Source organism: Phalacrocorax carbo, chromosome 7 (assembly GCF_963921805.1).
Source record: "Phalacrocorax carbo chromosome 7, bPhaCar2.1, whole genome shotgun sequence".
Classification (NCBI taxonomy): Eukaryota; Metazoa; Chordata; class Aves; order Suliformes; family Phalacrocoracidae; genus Phalacrocorax; species Phalacrocorax carbo.
Genome location: NC_087519.1, coordinates 37,682,181 through 37,698,903, shown reverse-complemented (window position 1 = coordinate 37,698,903; position 16,723 = coordinate 37,682,181). Strand labels below are relative to the sequence as shown.

Sequence of the window (16,723 nt, the reverse complement as noted above, 5' to 3'; positions counted from 1 at the left end):
GTGAAACCATTTATTCACCCTCCAGGGCAAGATCCCTCTCCCACTTGCAGAGGGAGGGATGCAGGGGTAGATCTCCCCTCTTGCAGAGGAGGAAAGTGCCCGGAGAGAGGAGGAAAACTAGCCACCTGCTTCCCAGAGGTTTCTTTAAATAGCGGTATGCAAGGCAGTCTCTGCTGTGGGTGAGGAGAAGCCCTCAGCCCTGGGCTCCCTCAAGCAGCATGCCCCAGGAGCCGCTCAAGCTCTGGCCTCTGGCATTTCCTCCCATGGTCATGCTTTGCTGGTTGGGTCAGACCCAGGTGAGGGAAGCAGCGTGGCCACTCCAGAGAGCCACAGGTGGAGGTAGAAAACCGAGGCATGATGTAAATCACCTGTCACAGACCTGATGGCATTGCTGCTCTGCCCCAGCCCATCCTCCCTGCCCTGGGCAAAGAGGCAGCACATGGAGCCCAGCAGAGACCTTCCTCATCCTGTGGTACTCACCCCACAGCCACAATTCCACCATGGCCAGGACTGTCTGATATCAACTGCAACAGCAGCGCCTCTGTCACTCCAGTCCTTGTACAAGCAATTTTTCCCAAATGCAAACTGCGGTGGGAGTGAGGAGTTGGGGCAGCCTGTCCCTGCCTGCACCCCCCAGTGAGGAGGGACCCTGGCCCTCAGCAGGGCTGTGACTGCAGCTGCTGAGTCCTCTCATTCCAGTGTTTCTTCCCCCTCTCGGGCGTGACAGGTTTCTCCTCTGGGAAGATGATGGTGGCGTATTCAGTCTGTTCGACTGGCTGGGTCTCTGGGAGCACCTGGGTGCGCTGGTCCCACTGAAACTCCAGAACGCCGTAGTCCACGGTGGAGACAGACACCATGGGGGGTTTCTCTTCCTTCTGCAAGGAAACCCCGTCAGGGCAATTTGTCATCTGGAGGTTCCCACCATCCCCAGGACAAGCACACTTTTCACAGCAAGTGCCAAACCCAGCTCTGAAGCATCCTGGGAGGTCAAGAGCGATACAAAGCAGAAAGATGCACAGACCTGGGATAGCATTTGCCCAGAGAAACCAGAGCCTTGGGGTCACCACTGAAGCCATGTGGATCTCCTGCAGGCAGGTGAGGCTCCCTGCCTGCCCAGCCATTGAAGGCAGGGTCATGCTAGGAGCCCTTTTTCCACCTCTCCATCAGGTTCCGAGCTGCCACAGGGTGCATGAGGAGAGCTCGGGGTTGAGTTTGCTCAGCCTGGATAGGGGAGAGCAAGGGGGGACCTACTTGCTGCATAATGGGGCTGGAGAATAGGTGGAGCAAGACTCTTCCGGGCACTGCCTGGCAAAAGGAAGAGAGGAAATGGGGACTAGGTGCAGTAAGAGAAATTTTATCTTAATATATTGAGGAGGGAATGTTTTCTGCCATTTTCTACAGCAACACAATCCACTGTCAAAAACAACCCTGCTTTGAGCAAGGGTTGGACTACACCCATCCCATCCTACCTCAGGCAGGTGCAAAAAAGCAGTTGTAGCTGTGCAGAAAAGATTGAGCAGCATCAGAGAAGACAGGAGAAATGAGAAGCCTGTGAAGGGCTGATAAAGGGATGCCCTGCACCCTCTGCACCCCAGCGATGCTGTGATGCTCCCCTGCAGCACGGCAGAGCATCAGAGAGAAAACTCACCGGTGGAGCGTTTTCATTTGGTGGTTCCTGCACACCTGCAAAGTCACACACTTTTGTTAGAAGATGCTTCTGTGCCAAGACAGTGTGAACATCTGAGGCTGGGGCTAACCCAGCCCCCATGTCCTAGGTGAGCGCTGAACATCACAACCATTGCACCATGCTTCCTTTTTCTCCATTCAGGGTCAAACACCCTGAGCGTTACAAGGGCAAGTGAGATACCAGCCCACAGTCTAGGGTTTAATTGGGATTAGTGGGGTGCAATTCCTTGGGGGTCCCCCCTGGGAAATCCCCCTCAAGCTGCCCGCAGCATGGCCAAGGCAATGCCCAGTGCTGCATCAAGGAGACAACAAGATGCCCCAAAGGTGCCCAGGCAAGGTGTATGGGAGGAATTCACATGCAGTATTAAGACACAGTGCTAACGAGTGTTTCAGAGCCACAGCACATGACCTGGGGGCTCTATGAAGGGCAAGTGTGGCCCAAAGCACCCTTCACCCCTAGGCAGGAAGATACCTGTCCCATGGGGACATGCCACAGCTGAGTTTAGCACATTGAACTTGCCCATGTACTTCAGGGAGCTGCAAGCATTCAGCGGCCCCTGGGTTCAGCTGGGTTTGTTGGATAATGTCAGCTCGTCACATCCCCTGGCAGACCCCAGCCCCTTTACAGAGCACAGACCCCATCGGGGATCATACCTCCTCTCCTGTATGTGATGGTGATGTAGCCAAAGATCAGTAGCACAACTGCCCCAGCCAGCAGCAGGATGCCCGGGAGCATGGCCTTGATGTGGTCTGGTGGATTGTCTTCCTCTATCTCAGGCTTATCGGTAGCATTTGTATTCTCAGGGGCTGCTGTAATAGCCATCCAAAAAAAGGGGAACAAAAGAGCACATCAGGAGTGTAAAATGGCCTCTATAGTCCCTGGGAAAGTCAAAAAGGGGAACACAGGGGCTGTCCCCAAAAAAGGCTCAGTCCCAAGCAGGCTGCCACAGCCTCACCATCCCTCCAGGGACCCTCAATTAGAGCTGATATGAGGCATGTTTTGGCCATGTCCCATTGCTTCCCATTGCAGATGGTGATGATAATCCCACACTAGTGAGAGCTGGGGTGCAGGGGCCAGGGCACTGCAGCCCTGTGGCATTACCCTATCCTCAGCAGAGCCCCATGGAGGTTGCGTCTTCCCCAACCCTCCCAGCTGCTTCCGCACACTGGAGCCAGCACAGCTTCAGCTGATGTTGGGACAAGACACTGTGAAAGACTAACTTTTGCAGTGTTTTTCCTCTTTATAAAAGGCTATCTTCAGCCCCCCAAAGCCTCCATGCCACAAAGCAAATGCATGGCATATCTTCCTGAGAGATCTTAGTCTCCCACACCAGGCAGCTACGAGACCCTTCCAGGGCATGGTTTTGCAAGAACAGTACCGATGCCAACACCAGCTGCTCAAGGGGTCTGAGCCCTGATCATGACCCCAAACACAAGCCCTGTCCCCAAATAAAGAAGCTGTTCAGGGGTGCGGGCAGTTCCCTATGCTGGTCTCCTGCCTCCATCCATGGGTAGGGACTTGCTCCTCCCTACAGCATCGCTGGGGATGCAGCCGCAGCAGGATGGAGACCTCCAGCCTCAGGGCCAGATCCAGCCACAGTGCAGATGGGGGAGAACAGCCTGTGTACCTGGGCATCAACCAGGTATGCAAAGGAGAGGGGAAAGGGCAGAGAGATATGCTCTCCTGACCCACACCAGGTCCTCCCCCAGCGGGGTACTGTCTGCCTTGTACCCTGGCAGCCATAGCACCACGGGATGACACTGACGACCTGTCCCCATCAGCTCAGCCCCCAGGCTGACCTATGACCACCAGGTGTGACCGGTTGCTCTCCATCACTTTATTGGGTTCAAAGAAGGTGATCAGCCCGCAGTAGTAGTAGCCTGAGTCATTCTGGTGAAGGTTCAGGATCTCCATCTTGAAGGCAGGAGTGTGGTTAGTGAGCAGGTACTTCTCTGTCTTTGTCTGGGGGTTGTTCCGGCTGATCTCAGCAATTTTTTGGGCTTGGCTATGGTTGGTCTCCTTGTACCAATTGAGGCTGTACTCTGAGACAGAGTCATTCTCCATGGAGATGTTGCAGAAGAAGGTGGCTGAGTGACCTGCAGGGCTATTTAACGTGGTTGGGAAGAAGGTCACTGTTTGGGAAAGAGGAAACAAGGAACAGACATGGTTGCAGTGGGCACAGGTCTCAGAAACAGCCGTATCCCCTGTGCAGGAACAAGGGATGCAAAGAGGGTGAGAGCCAGCCATCACCCCCGCTAGCACCTCATGCCATGGAGAGGTGATGGGCTCCTACAACCCAAACCCAGAGGCTCCAAGCATTCCTCAGCTGTTTCAACCTCAGCTCCTGAAGGCCCCTACAGGAATTTACAAAAACCTACTGGCAAGCACTTGTGAGCCTGGCCCCATTCCATCGCCAGCACCCGGCTCACCTGCAGCCATGGTATGGGGTTTGCCAGCCATGCAGGCAGCCTGATGCTTGGCCAGTCACCAACATCACTCTGGATCATGGGGAGGTACATCAGCCCATGTCTCTCCCCTCCTGAGCATATGCCTGCAGGCTGGAGGGCATTCCTCACGGGTAGTAACTGTACTGTGAAGTAGTTTCAGCAGAGCAAATTGTGCTCCGGTCTACCAAAAATTAACCCAGAACTGGGGAAAACAGACTTTGGGGGTTATATTATTTTTAAATCTATCCTATATTTTAATGTCTAACTCATCCTTCCTCCAGCTGATATTGCCTCTGAAAGTGAGGAGACAGACCAAGTCCTGGGTCAGGGCAGCACCCCATGGTGCAGCCCATCGCATGCCTGACTGCCTGCCGGGGTGCTCTGACTCTGCCTGCTGCTCCATGCTAGAAGCACAGAGTGGGCAGGGGCTGCCCAGGGCACAGTATTTGCCGTCTCCAGCCTGAAATCATCTGACAGGGCAGAGCAACCTGGAGCTTACGATACCATCCCTTTCCACCTTCCTCTCCCCTCCTTGTGTTTACATGGGCAGCCAGGCACCCACCCTGGGCGTCCTGGCCAGGCTTGCCAGGCTGCTCCCAGCACAGAGGGCAGTCAGCCACAGCCGCAGACCTCCCCACCCTTAGCACCAGCCCTGCGGCTTCACCACATTTCCCTGCCCATTATCCCAGTGGGTTCATCCTCCCCAGGCAGCGGGCATGCTGCAAACACGGGCCAGGCTCACAATGTCCTGGCTCAGCCAGCCCCATCCAGCAGTACAAGGAAGCTGCTGGAGCAATAAAAAGCAGGAAGAACCATTTTTCACTGAGTTATCTGACCAAGCAATTCAAACAGCCAATGCTTTGAAAAGTCCTTGACATTAAGAAATTTATCCTATTCTTTCAAAATCCCCCACCAATAGCAGCCCCAGGGCTTGCAGGCAGAGTTAGAAAGTCCCTCCAGCACTGACTTGAGGCTGTAGGACCATGACTTCAGCATCACCAACCAGAACAGGAATCAGGATGATTCCTTGAATAGATACAGGATTAGAGGGAAAACAAGGCTGAGAAATGAGGGATGAGACCGAACAAGAGGCAAGAGGGAGGGAAGCGCCACAGTTCCCGCGGGCAGTGCTGGCTGCAGCATTGCCCACACCGAGAGGTGTAATCTTTGCAGTGTTCTGGGTTTCTTGTGTTTAAGGAAATACTCGGCAGGCTCAGGTTTGCTTCCTACACAATGCGACTGTGAGCAATGAATGAAGCACTTGGAGGACTTCTGAAAGCAGAGGTTGGGTTTACATGTTTCCCTGCATCTTCCCAGCACCAGAGGTAACATCTGCTCCAAGCAATACCCAGCCCTGCTCCCAATCTCAACACATGAAGCCACCAAAGAGCCGGGCTGTGAGGAAGGGGGGACATGGCTTCATCAGGGCACCCACTCACTCTGCGCAGACTCACCCCTTTCCCTCCACCTCTCCTTCTCCCCCAGATTTCACCCTGAGCAAAACCACACACAGGACCCTGGCTCCCTCAGGGTCGAGCACAAACCAGGAGGCGCAACCCAAAGCCATGAGAGCCAGAGCAGAAAATCTCAGACCCTGCATGGTACTGGCAAACCCAGAGGCTCAACACCAAACCCGAACCATGGCCCGTGTGCCCACAGCATGCCACTGGTGCCGGCGCCGTAGGCTGTCCCCTTCTCCATGCTCTAACCCTGTTTCTACCCTGAGCATCCCCATTTCCCTTGCTTCAGCAGCACATACCCAAAAGCTTTGCATTTTTTGCCTTCTTGCTGCCAGAGCTATTTTTAACTACAAAGCTCCCAGCCCTTAGACATTTTCCACCAGCTATGAATGACAGGCTGTGCCAGCAAGCACACCGCGCTCTGGTACCTACCCCGGCGGCAGCCAGCCAGCATGGGGCCACAGCAGAGCAGGACAGCACAGAGGCTGGTCAGAGCCACCTCCATGCTGCCTGACATCGTCTTCAAGGCACCCGAAGCCATGATGAAGCAGTCGGTCCCCTGCCCAAGCAGGCGTGTCGTGCCGCGCTGTGCTGTGCCGTGCCGCCCCCGGCTCTCTCCGTGCTTCCTTCCCCACAGTGGTGGCTTGCTTTCTGGCTCACGCGGCAGGGGCTGGGGTGGAAATGAAACGTGCCCATCTCTGCCCCAGAAGGAAACCCGGGCTGCCTCCCAGCCCCAGCTTCCTCCCTGCAGAGGCAGGGATCAGCTGAGCCTAGCCTGGCCCCTTCCCCTCCCCACACACTCCCATGCAGGCACCCAGCCACTGAGCAGCAGGGACAGCCACCGCTAAACCCACACCCTTTTTGGGGAAAGCTCCCAGGGATGGAGCAGCCAAGGACCACAGGGGACATGTCCTCAGCTCCAAGCCTGGCCCATGAGTAAAAGGGCTGTCTTGGGCTCCTGAGCACCCATGGGTGCTCCTGCTGGGTACCCACAGCAGTGTGGCACCGGCAGCTGGGCAGGGTCTGATCAGCCATGGGGTACCCTGAGTGCCTGTTGGCAGGCTGCACCCACTGGGAAGAGATGGGAGAGGAGGGAGAAGGAAAAGGAGAAGGAAGAGATAGAGGAGGAAAAGGAGAAGGGGAAGGAGAATGGAGAAGGAGAAGGAGGAGAATGAAGCAAAGGAGGAGATGGAGACGGAGAAGATAGATGGAGAAAGGAGGAGGAGAAGTTTTGCCTTCTTAGGTATGTTTCTCCACAGATTTGCAGAGAACAGGGGCAAGCGCCTGGGCCCAGGGTGCTGTTTGTGGGGTGATCTTTGCAGCAGACTTTAATTTCTCCGCTGCCAATGTTCCCCACTCACCTCACTGACTAACACTCGCATAGGAAATAACCAAAGGTAAAGCACACTATGGCTGGCTCCTCCGCTTCTTTCAAACACAGCCTTGGTGCCCCACAATTTTGGAAAGTGTCAGGGGAAAATGAATAACTGGGAGGAAGGATGCGATTTTCATTATTTTCCGGGCTTTCAGAAACAAGCTGCAGGGCTTGGGCTTGCTCACGTTTCACTTTCAGACACAGCCCCAGCAGGCGAGCAGGCTGGGGGAGCCACCCCTAATTTGGGATGGCCAAGGAGGGGGTTCTGAGCCAGGGCAGGCAGGGGTCACCCTAGTTTGGTGGCTCAATCCAGCCTGTCCTGGGTCCTCTTTTCCAGTCTGCTCCTGGCACTCCAGCATCACTCCATTCTTACAAGCTTCTAGCCCTGCTTGACCTACAGAGCAAGCCTGTGGGGCTGTCCCCTCCTTGTGGCCTTCCCATGTCGCCTGGCTGGAGGCTACTGTCTGGCAGGGTGGCAAGGGGAGTACTCTCCACCATGTGCAATGGTGGTGGTGGGCTCCAAGGTGGACACCACCTCCTCCTTCACAATTTCCTGCATTCTTATTAAAAAAACCCACCTAACTAAACTAAACTAAACTGAATTCAAAAAAATATGGAACCTCACAGCAAGGAGGCTTTTCCACCTCAAGGCTTTGTGTCCCTAAATGGTGACACCGGGCATCCAGGCCAGGTGTTGGGAGCCTTGTTTGGCACTTGCAACATGTTTTTGTTTCTAGAGGCGGAAGATGTGACGGGTATCACCGCCGAGATCACAACTCACTGAGCCATGGATCAGCAGGAAAATCTGGCTCATCATCCCCGTCCTGCGCAGCAGCAGAGGGCTCTGATTAAAATCATAGCACAAATTGCTCAAACTTTCCAATGTATGCTCAAAATGGGGTATACATTGGTACCCGGGGAGGGGAGGCTGCCATGTCCACTAGAAACCACTGGTGGCTAGATGCAATGTTTTTGGATGCTCAGGTTCCTTCAGAAGCCTGTGCCCCATGCTCCTCTCCTGCTCCCTAGCAGGCTGGGGATCAGCACCAACACCAGGGCCTTCCCAGGCTGCGTGGGGTGCAGGATGAGGCTGTGTGTGGCCAGGAAGTGCAGGAGAGCTCACAGAGCTGCAGAATGCACAGCAGAAACCACAGGGGAGGGTAAGCCAGGAGCTCTCCGGAAGCATGCTGATGGAAAGCTTGCTCCACCACAGGAGAGAGAACAGGGGTTTTTTTCCACTTTTTGCTGGAAAAAAACATTAAAAGGATGAAAAGAATAAAACAAAAGATCAATCTTGCTGCTAGAAAGCTGCTGTGGGGGAAAGCAAGGTGAGCAGCAGTGCCATGCCACATCCCAGCACATGCCCTGGGTGCTGGCATCACCGAGGAGCCAGGCCCCAGCCCTGCAGCAGCCCCAGGGCTTTGGGCAGGCTTTGCACCCTGCCTGCACCCTGCCAAACCAAGACAGCTCCCGCTGGCTCTTGCACTAGCTCCTCCAGCACCAAGGAGAACAGCCTGGCTCCAGCTGTGCTGCAGCTCCCACTCATGCTGGTAAATCCCCTCCAGCCCAAATGGAGTGGATGGAACATCTTGGGGTTAGCTGAGGGGACCTGAGAAAGGTCCTTTGATGCTTAAAAAAGAAATTCTTTTTCTCTGAGCTGGAATACGGGGAACTGCATGAGACAGTGTTCTTCTTTTCGGTTCCTCTTTTGGCCACTGGTGGAACAAAAGAGGAGGGAGAAAGAGGGATAAGTGAGAAAAGAGTTTGTTCTTCAAAAATAAGAGACAGAAACTTCACAAGCACACATCACACCACTTCAGTGTAGCACAAATGTCCTCTTTTTCTCCAACAGGAAGTTGGCCCAATGCGTTGGCAAGGGTCCCACCAACACAACAGGGACCCAGACGAGGCCCCAGTCTCCTGAAGCCACCACTGTCGGGGCACACAGCTATCACCCTGAACAGCCACCTTAAAGGATCAAGGGTCAGTCCCAAAATAGATTAAAAGCATCTGGGGTCTTTAAGGAGCACTGAAAATTTGGAAGATGAAGAAGAACGCAATGACCAAATGCCTCAGATGGAGCCAACAGAAGCCCAGAGCTGAACATCCTCAAAGCCCAGGGAAAGCAAAACTTCCCAAATGAGATGAGGAACACAAATTACCACCAGAAGATGCTGAGGAAGAGAAACCCAAGGTTCCCAAAGATCCCTTCCTCATTGCTCTGACTGAATGCACATCTGTGGGTCTGACCCAAACCCAGCAACGTGGCTCGGGCAAGAAGAGGAAACTGTTAATAGTGTTTGCAGATAAATACGGAAAGTGTTGAGCTCTTTCAGATACTTCTCAGAAATGAGGAAGGCCCCTGCAAACAATTTGCATGAGCAACACCACCTTACCCTGCAGTGAAAGACAGTGGCCCATGGAGGTCAGTAAGCAGAGAGCAACCAGAGGGATGGAGCAGAGACACGAAACTGTTCCTCTAGCGAGTGGAAATCTACAGGGCCTGGGCCTGGCAATGGTAACTGTGACGAGAAGGTGCCTCATGGGTATGACACAGGTCCACTGCCACCTCCGGCATGGCAGCAGGGTCCTGCTCCTGCAGCTGGCTGATGCCCAGCCCAGCGGTACAAAAGGCTCTGACGGCTCATCTCTAGCGCGTGGTACTGCTAAAGCCCGTGGAAATCAGGAGCTGCTGCTGATGCTGCTCAGCGGCTCAGCAACCCACCTGTGCACCGAGCAGGTTGGGACAGGACTTGGCACCAGTCCGGATGTGTCCATGCATCCCAAGCAAAACCCCAGCAGAGTTACCTCCTGCCTCCTGGTACAACCTCACATCCTCCTGCACCCGAGGGGCACCTCCAGGCAGACCCTGCCCACAGAGCCTGCCCCAGCTGCAGGCACACCCCAGCCCTGCTGCACGTGATGGCCCCCATCCCCAGCAGCAGCACGCTCCGCAACGGCACCAGCTGTGCCTTTACACTGTTTCCATTTGAAGCGTCGGGGACCTTTCTCAGTGGTGTCACCCACTGCACGTAAGAAGCGCGATCATGGAGATTGCTGCATCAAGATAAGCAGTGGAGGAAGCAGGATGTCAGCTTCTCAGGAGGGGGCTGTGTCATACACAAACTGTCGTTCGCCAGCCTTCCTTCGGACAGACAGCAGCTGCGGACAAGGAAAAGAGCACAAGAGTGTGACAAGGGGGATGATATCAGGGAGTGACAATTTTAGGCCTTTCTGGAAGATTTAAGAAGTTCCTGGAAGAAAGGAGCAAGGCTGTGATCTCCATGCTGATGGCTGGGATGCGTGGCCCAGGGGCCGGACGGGAGCACGGAGTCTGGCAGCAACACACGGGCAGGAATTGGGGGAATAGGTTTCATGGTGGTAATCATTCCAAGCTGCCTTCTCCTCTGCCTTGCTTGGCGAGAGCTGCACCCGCTGTCCCTGCAGCAGCCGGCACCCCCAGCGAGGCCCGCAGGGCCAGAGCTGGCACTGGGACACCAACAGCCCCACTCCAGCTGAGGCCACGGGCTTGCAAAGACGCCCCTGGGCACAGGGACACCTCTGCCCTGCTGGCACCCAGATGGCATGGGCACCACATCCGCAGCCCCCCAGCCCTGGGCAAGGTGGCGGGCGGGTGCTCGGGCAGCTACGGCTGCAGCCGATTTCGGGCGGGAGGAAGGCGCTGGGGCAGCACCCGCCAGCCATCCTCCCAGCCAAGGAGCAGCTCTCTCTTCCCACCAGACCTCCTGCCACGCTCACCTCCCCAGGCAGCAGGCTCATCAAACCCTTTAGTTACAATTATTATTGTAATTATTGACCATTTATTGACCGATTATTTTATTGTATCTGTCAAAACAAAATTTTTTTTACGAACGCCAAAATACACACACACACGTCCCCGCACACCGGGCCCGCCCCCCTTCCGGGGGCCCGCACCCCGCCGGCCGCGGCCGTGCCCCACCAGCCACGTGCAAGCCCCACCACGCAAAGCCCGGAGCGGGGCGCCGCGCCGTGACGTACGGTGACGCCCCGTGACGCAGCGGAGGAGGGAGGCGGAAGTGGCGGGTGTTGCCGGGGTAACCAACGCCGGGGTGGCCTGCGGGGAGCCGTGGCTATGGGCGAGCTGGGCCTGGGCGATGGGGCCGGGAACACGTACAGCCTGCGGCCCGGCCTCCAGCGGCGGTGAGCCGGGGCGCGCCGGGGGTCCGGGCCCTGGGCCTGGGGCCTCCGGGGGGTGGAAAAGAGCCGGGGCGGAGGGGGTGCTGGGGGTCGGGATGCCCTGGGATGTGGGAGCTGCGGTGGGACTGACAGGGGAGGGGGCTCGTGGACGTGGGGGGCTGGTGTGGGGCTACTGGGGGCTTGGGGAGGTGTTGGGAGTTGGGGAGCCCCGGGGATTTGGGGATTGGGGCGGGCACTGGGCTCCCAGACCAACTTTGCCATGAGACACAGAGGGGCTTGGGTGGGGAGGCGAGGGGAGCGCAAGTGGGGGGTGCCGCTGAAGGGGCAGCCTCCAGTGGGGCTGGTTTGGCACCCGTGTTTGTGGATGTTTGGCTTTTGGCAGGGCTGGTTATGTACCTCCATCTTAGCTGGGCTTATTTTTCCCATAGTTTTTCATTTGTCGTTTTTCCTTAATATGGGAAAGTTAGGTTTTCCCAGGTGGGGTTATGTATGTTTCTATGCATGGTGTGAACTTTCTGGGCCTTCTTTTGCTCTTTTTTTGCCCTGATAGATTTAAATCCTCCACAGTAAAGGAATGCATCCATGCGATACTAAAGGAGAAGCTGGCTAATGTACAGTACATCCCAGAAGAAATGCCTCAGCTTACAAAGTCTTTATCAGAGACAATAAAAGACAGACTGAAAGGTAAAGAGGTTTGCTGGGGAAGTAATTTCTTTTCTTGGGAAGTAATTTCTTTTCTTACTGTGTCCTCTCCCTTTGACAAAAACCCTCCTTCCTCCTTTATTCTTGAAATCTATTTCTACCCCATTGATCGACTCGAGTCTACTGTTACGAAACATTCTGGCCTATATTCATATGTTCCTTGTTTGCAGAACTAGAAACCTAATTCAGTCAGACAAGATTTGTTTTCCTATAGGCTGGCTGTTGTAGGATGTCAGCCTTGGAGGGGCTGCAGGGGGAAAGAAGCTGCATTAGCAAGAAGGAAGAAGTGATGCTTCATTGCTTCTTGCTTCAATAAACAGAACCATTCCTGCTTTGTTTCCACGGCAAGTTAGATCAGAGTTGGGTCAGAGTGAATAGTAGGGTGATCAGGACAAGGCTCAGTGGGAGCAGCAAAGAGGTGAGAGTTAGGATCACAGCCAGCCAAGACGGGGTGTGACTGCAGCCTTACAGCACTGGAAAAAGGTCATGGTGATGCTGTGCAGGATGCACTCCAACATTTTTATGTTCAAGCGCTAAACTTCAGGCTCCAGCAGGTGTTCCATGGGTTCAGTGCTGGAACAAGTACACAGATGCGTATTGGCACCGTCTTTTTTTTTTTTTGCCTTCTTCCTGGGGACAGGCTGGTGCTCCATCTGCTGGGCTGGCCTGACGCGGTGACACAGACTTACCATCACCCTTGGCAGGAACTGTGGATTTATGCTTCTCCTGGAGCTACGCATCTGCTTTAAAACCAGCAGTAGCTTGGCATGTTGATGCCAAGTTAATATGCATAGGGAATGGCTTCAGTAATCTGTAAACACACTCGCGGTAGCCTGAAGCGAGACTGGCCTAGTGCGGCCGTTGTGTCAGCTGGCGTCTCTGATGGATGATACCAGACCCAGCATGTTGTGTTTAATCCTCCAGTGGAAACAGTGTGCCGGAGTCTTCCTGGGACGCCGCTTTGATGAAGACAGGCATTAGGATCTACATTTTATTTTAAACATGCTGGGTCTAATTTGACTTCTGGAACATTGCCATGGCCTGACTGGATCTGGCCTGTGCCCCAAAGGTATTTCTTTGCTATTGTAAAACAACCACATATCTTTGTGGACACATAACATAGACATAAAAGGATATGCTTTTATGTGGCCTCTCATTCCAGCAGAGAAGCAAAGGAAACACCTATGTGGCAGAAGAATCTCTACAACACCTTTGCATCAGAACAGTTTTAAAATAAGCCAGTTTTTTTAAAATTTGATTTTGTCCACCAGCAGCATTATTTACATTCTTTCCATGTGTTCAGTTCTTGAAAATTGTCAAAATAGAACACTTACATACAGCGTGGCTGTTCAGGGCTGTCTTCTGCCTTAGATGCATCTTTTGACGGGTGCCAAAGACCCTGTTCACCCTTTAACTCCACTAAGACCCTGGGACTCTACACCTCTGAAAATGAAGGCGCAAGGCAGTCTGTCCACTTTGCCAACTGCATGGACTTGTACAGGATGCTTGCTTTGTAACCAGAAATCTTTAGCTTTCTGGGTCCTATTTTGGACTCATGTTGTAAACAAGTTGTTGCTCTCACTATCTTTTTTTTTTTTCTCTCTCTCCAGAGGAGGGATTTGACAGGTACAAAATGGTGGTGCAGGTTGTGATTGGAGAGCAAAGGGGAGAAGGAGTGAAGTAAGTTTTGCACTTTCTAATGGTATTTCTATCATTTTTGTTGGTTGGTGTCCTGTTTTTTGTTTTCCTCTGGAAGCTGCTTCCAGCCTTCCTAGGTACAAAGATCTCTGTGCAGATGATGAACTGTAAAGCACTTTCTTTTCTCTTTAAGTGGCATGTGAGGTCTTGGACTGTGGCTGACTGAATTACCTGATGATGATTGGCTGTATGGTGGTTCTTAGGAAGCCGAAAGGCTGCAGAGCATTTGTCAGGAGTGTTGCAGAAAGGCATTTTACTTGGTATTCATGAGTAACTAGAGCACACACCCAGTCCATTCTCAAGGCTCTGCTGGAGCACAAGGGCCATGGTAACTCACTTGTGTCTAAAATCAGATTTCCAGAAGTACTTCATTTGCATTTAATCCCCCAGATAGGCATTTTTCAGAAGTTTAAATTTCTATAATCCCCATGCAATGCTGTCAGGGGAATCAAGCCTAGGCTGTGGGTGCTGAGCACTTGCAGTCTGTCTCCAGATGCCTGCAGTCAGACAAAAGAATTCCTCTTGGCTGCAGTAGTGGGCTGTAGCTTTCCATTACTAGTGAGTAGGAAGAATACAAAAGAGAACAGCCCACAAGGTTTATGTGCTTTATCTGCTGGGCTTATCTTTATTGTTGTGCCCAGTACTCCAGCAGAAGGTAGGTACAGCAGAACTGTAATCAGATCTCCTGCCTCAGCGTTCTGGAGGTTAGGAAGGAATATCTGTACCTGCTGCTCAGGCTTTCTTCAGGAATGTCTGTCTGCAGGCAGACTGCTCCAGAAGCACCGTACCTGGGTGAACAGTTCAATGAGGTGAAAAATTGAAACATGAAGCCCTGCAACACAGACAGAGCAATTGGGGAAATTCTCTGGTTTGCAATAGGCAGGAGGCAAGATCAAAGCACAATCACTAACATCCTTAATGTAAAATACTGGGTAACCAGGGTATTCCAGAGGCAGAGTGGAATATTGGACTGAAAAAAAAAAGCAGAATGACCCTGAGGGCTAAGGTAATAGAAAAAAAGGATAAAATTCAACAATCTTGTGACAAGAGTCATATGTTGGGAATAGGAAGAACAGGCTGTGCCACCAACAGGGATCCTGTCAGCTGACACTGACTGGGGCAGGCAGGGAGCTGGGCATTTGCAGCAGAGGGAGGGAAGTGTCAATGACATTAGGCAAGGCTGCAGCAAAGTCTGGTCCGTAATATCCTGTTACGGTCTGGTTGCTTGTCTTCAAGGTGAGGCTTGGAGAGAAGCAGGTGTAGAAAAAGGCCAGCAGGATGTTCAGGAAACAGACAGTATGGATATGAAAGGACTAGAAGAGCTTGGCTCGTGGTCTAGTAACACAGTGTCTGCCAAGGAACACGATAGCTCCCTATAAATAAATTGGGAGTATGTACAACCAGGGTGCAGGAGGTGAAGGACAAGAACAAATAAGCTAATTTAGCCACCGATACGCGTAGGCCAGAAGTCAAATATCCTTAAGCACCATAGCAATGAGGTTCCGAGCCCTGCTGCACAGTGGAGGTAGCAGGGTTGGCGGCTTAGATGAGTTTGAAGATGCAGCTTGATAAACATATAGAGGGCATTAGAGCACTTGGTGGAATTCAGCAGTGGGGATCTAGGCTCAGGATTCAGGAGAACGCTTCCCACTTCCTTCATCTTTAAAGGAAGCTCTGTTTGCTTTTTGAGGAGAGTGTCTGTGATCACTTACGTCCTTACACGTGAACTCTGTGGGTAATGGCTCTGCTCTGTCTCCTTTGTCTAGTATGGCTGCACGATGTTTCTGGGATGCTGACACTGACAGCTACGCTCACGATGTGTTCATGAACGTAAGTGTTGGCTGTTTTACTGGGAGAGTGTAAAGCTACTTGCTTTTGTATGAGAGGCAGAGTGACCTTAAACGTGGAGCAGAAAAAATCCAACCACTAAAATGAAGGAGCCAAGACTCTATTGAAACAGTATGATTTACATCCTCATTCACAAAACATACTTAGATATGATATCCAACGTAGTAAAACTTATTTCCTGAGTAGGTCATACAGTACTGTACAAAAGTCACTATCACACCATTTTACAGGTGGGGAGAGGAAACACGAGATAAAGTCTTGTATGTTTTGCTGAGTATGGCTGGAATCCAGAACTGAGCAAAAGTCAAGGTTTTATTTCATTATTATTTTATTTTTATTTTAAACTGACACCTAGACACCCACAGGTGTGTGGATGGAGGAAACTGAGGCATTTCTGGCTTTCAGACACACTGACCTGGGTTACACCACAAGTGAGGTGAATAAGAAACTAACTAAAAGACAGAAAATTGCAATATACAGCAGTATAAGGTTACGCTCTGGCCTGAATGTTCCCTTAGGCTAGCCTTTTCAGTGAGGCTAGCAAAGAGCTTGCCTTTACTAACACGGAGTCTTTGTTTTCCCCAGGACAGCCTGTTTTGTGTCGTAGCTGCGTTTGGCTGCTTCTACTATTGAAGATGGTAAACATTAGACAGAAGGACGGAGGTGGGGGAGAACGCTTTGGGGTATTTTTTGTTAAAGTGCTCAAAAGCATCATGTGCTTCCTTTAGTACCTAACAAAATAACAGCTTTATAAAGCATGTCCTACACCTGTTATACACACTACAACATTCCTTCTTCCTTGTGGATATTGATATAGCTTTAAGCACAATAATATTATGTCCTTTATTTAAATTGCCCTTTGTTTTTATATAGTGTGTTGGTTTTGTCCTAAAAAAGAATATTGCCAATAGCCATCGTTTCTAAGGCAGACTCAGCTTTCGTCTTGAAAGGCTTCTGCTGCTTTTGTTATATTTCTGAAATGAATATTTATAAGAATGTAACATAATAAATCTATTTAATATTTCCTCTCCTGTGGGTTGGCCCTTGCCACTTCCACTGTTTGTCCTTTTCCTGCACTCTACAAGATGTACTAGCCTTGATTGCTTGTCTGCGCCTCTCAGGTGAGCGTTTCCTGAGGATTCATTGTGAACTACCCCATTGAGCCAACCTCATATTCTGGTTATCCAGATTTGTTCTTGTGACTCCAGTAAGATTTGGGTTGTGAATCCCAGCTACGTGTCACACAAGATGATATTAACTGATAGGAAGGCAAGGTATTTAGGACATTAGGTCAGGCCAGTGGCCTGCACACCACACTGAAGCAACA

General features: G+C 52.1%; 2 protein-coding genes across 2 annotated transcripts; one reads left to right on the top strand and one right to left on the bottom strand.

Annotated features, from left to right (window-relative positions):
• On the bottom strand, positions 1-6,257 carry PDCD1 (programmed cell death 1). Its single transcript, XM_064457572.1, has 5 exons — positions 6,027-6,257; positions 3,487-3,819; positions 2,341-2,496; positions 1,649-1,683; positions 1-875 (listed from the first exon to the last, which is right to left on the bottom strand). Exons 1-5 carry the CDS (start codon positions 6,133-6,135, stop codon positions 657-659), a joined length of 852 nt encoding a protein of 283 aa, XP_064313642.1. The 5' UTR covers positions 6,136-6,257; the 3' UTR covers positions 1-656.
• A 4,680-nt stretch (positions 6,258-10,937) lies between these two features.
• On the top strand, positions 10,938-16,427 carry DYNLT2B (dynein light chain Tctex-type 2B). Its single transcript, XM_064457571.1, has 5 exons — positions 10,938-11,151; positions 11,699-11,832; positions 13,461-13,530; positions 15,315-15,378; positions 15,982-16,427. Exons 1-5 carry the CDS (start codon positions 11,084-11,086, stop codon positions 16,027-16,029), a joined length of 384 nt encoding a protein of 127 aa, XP_064313641.1. The 5' UTR covers positions 10,938-11,083; the 3' UTR covers positions 16,030-16,427.
• Positions 16,428-16,723: the final 296 nt, after the last annotated feature.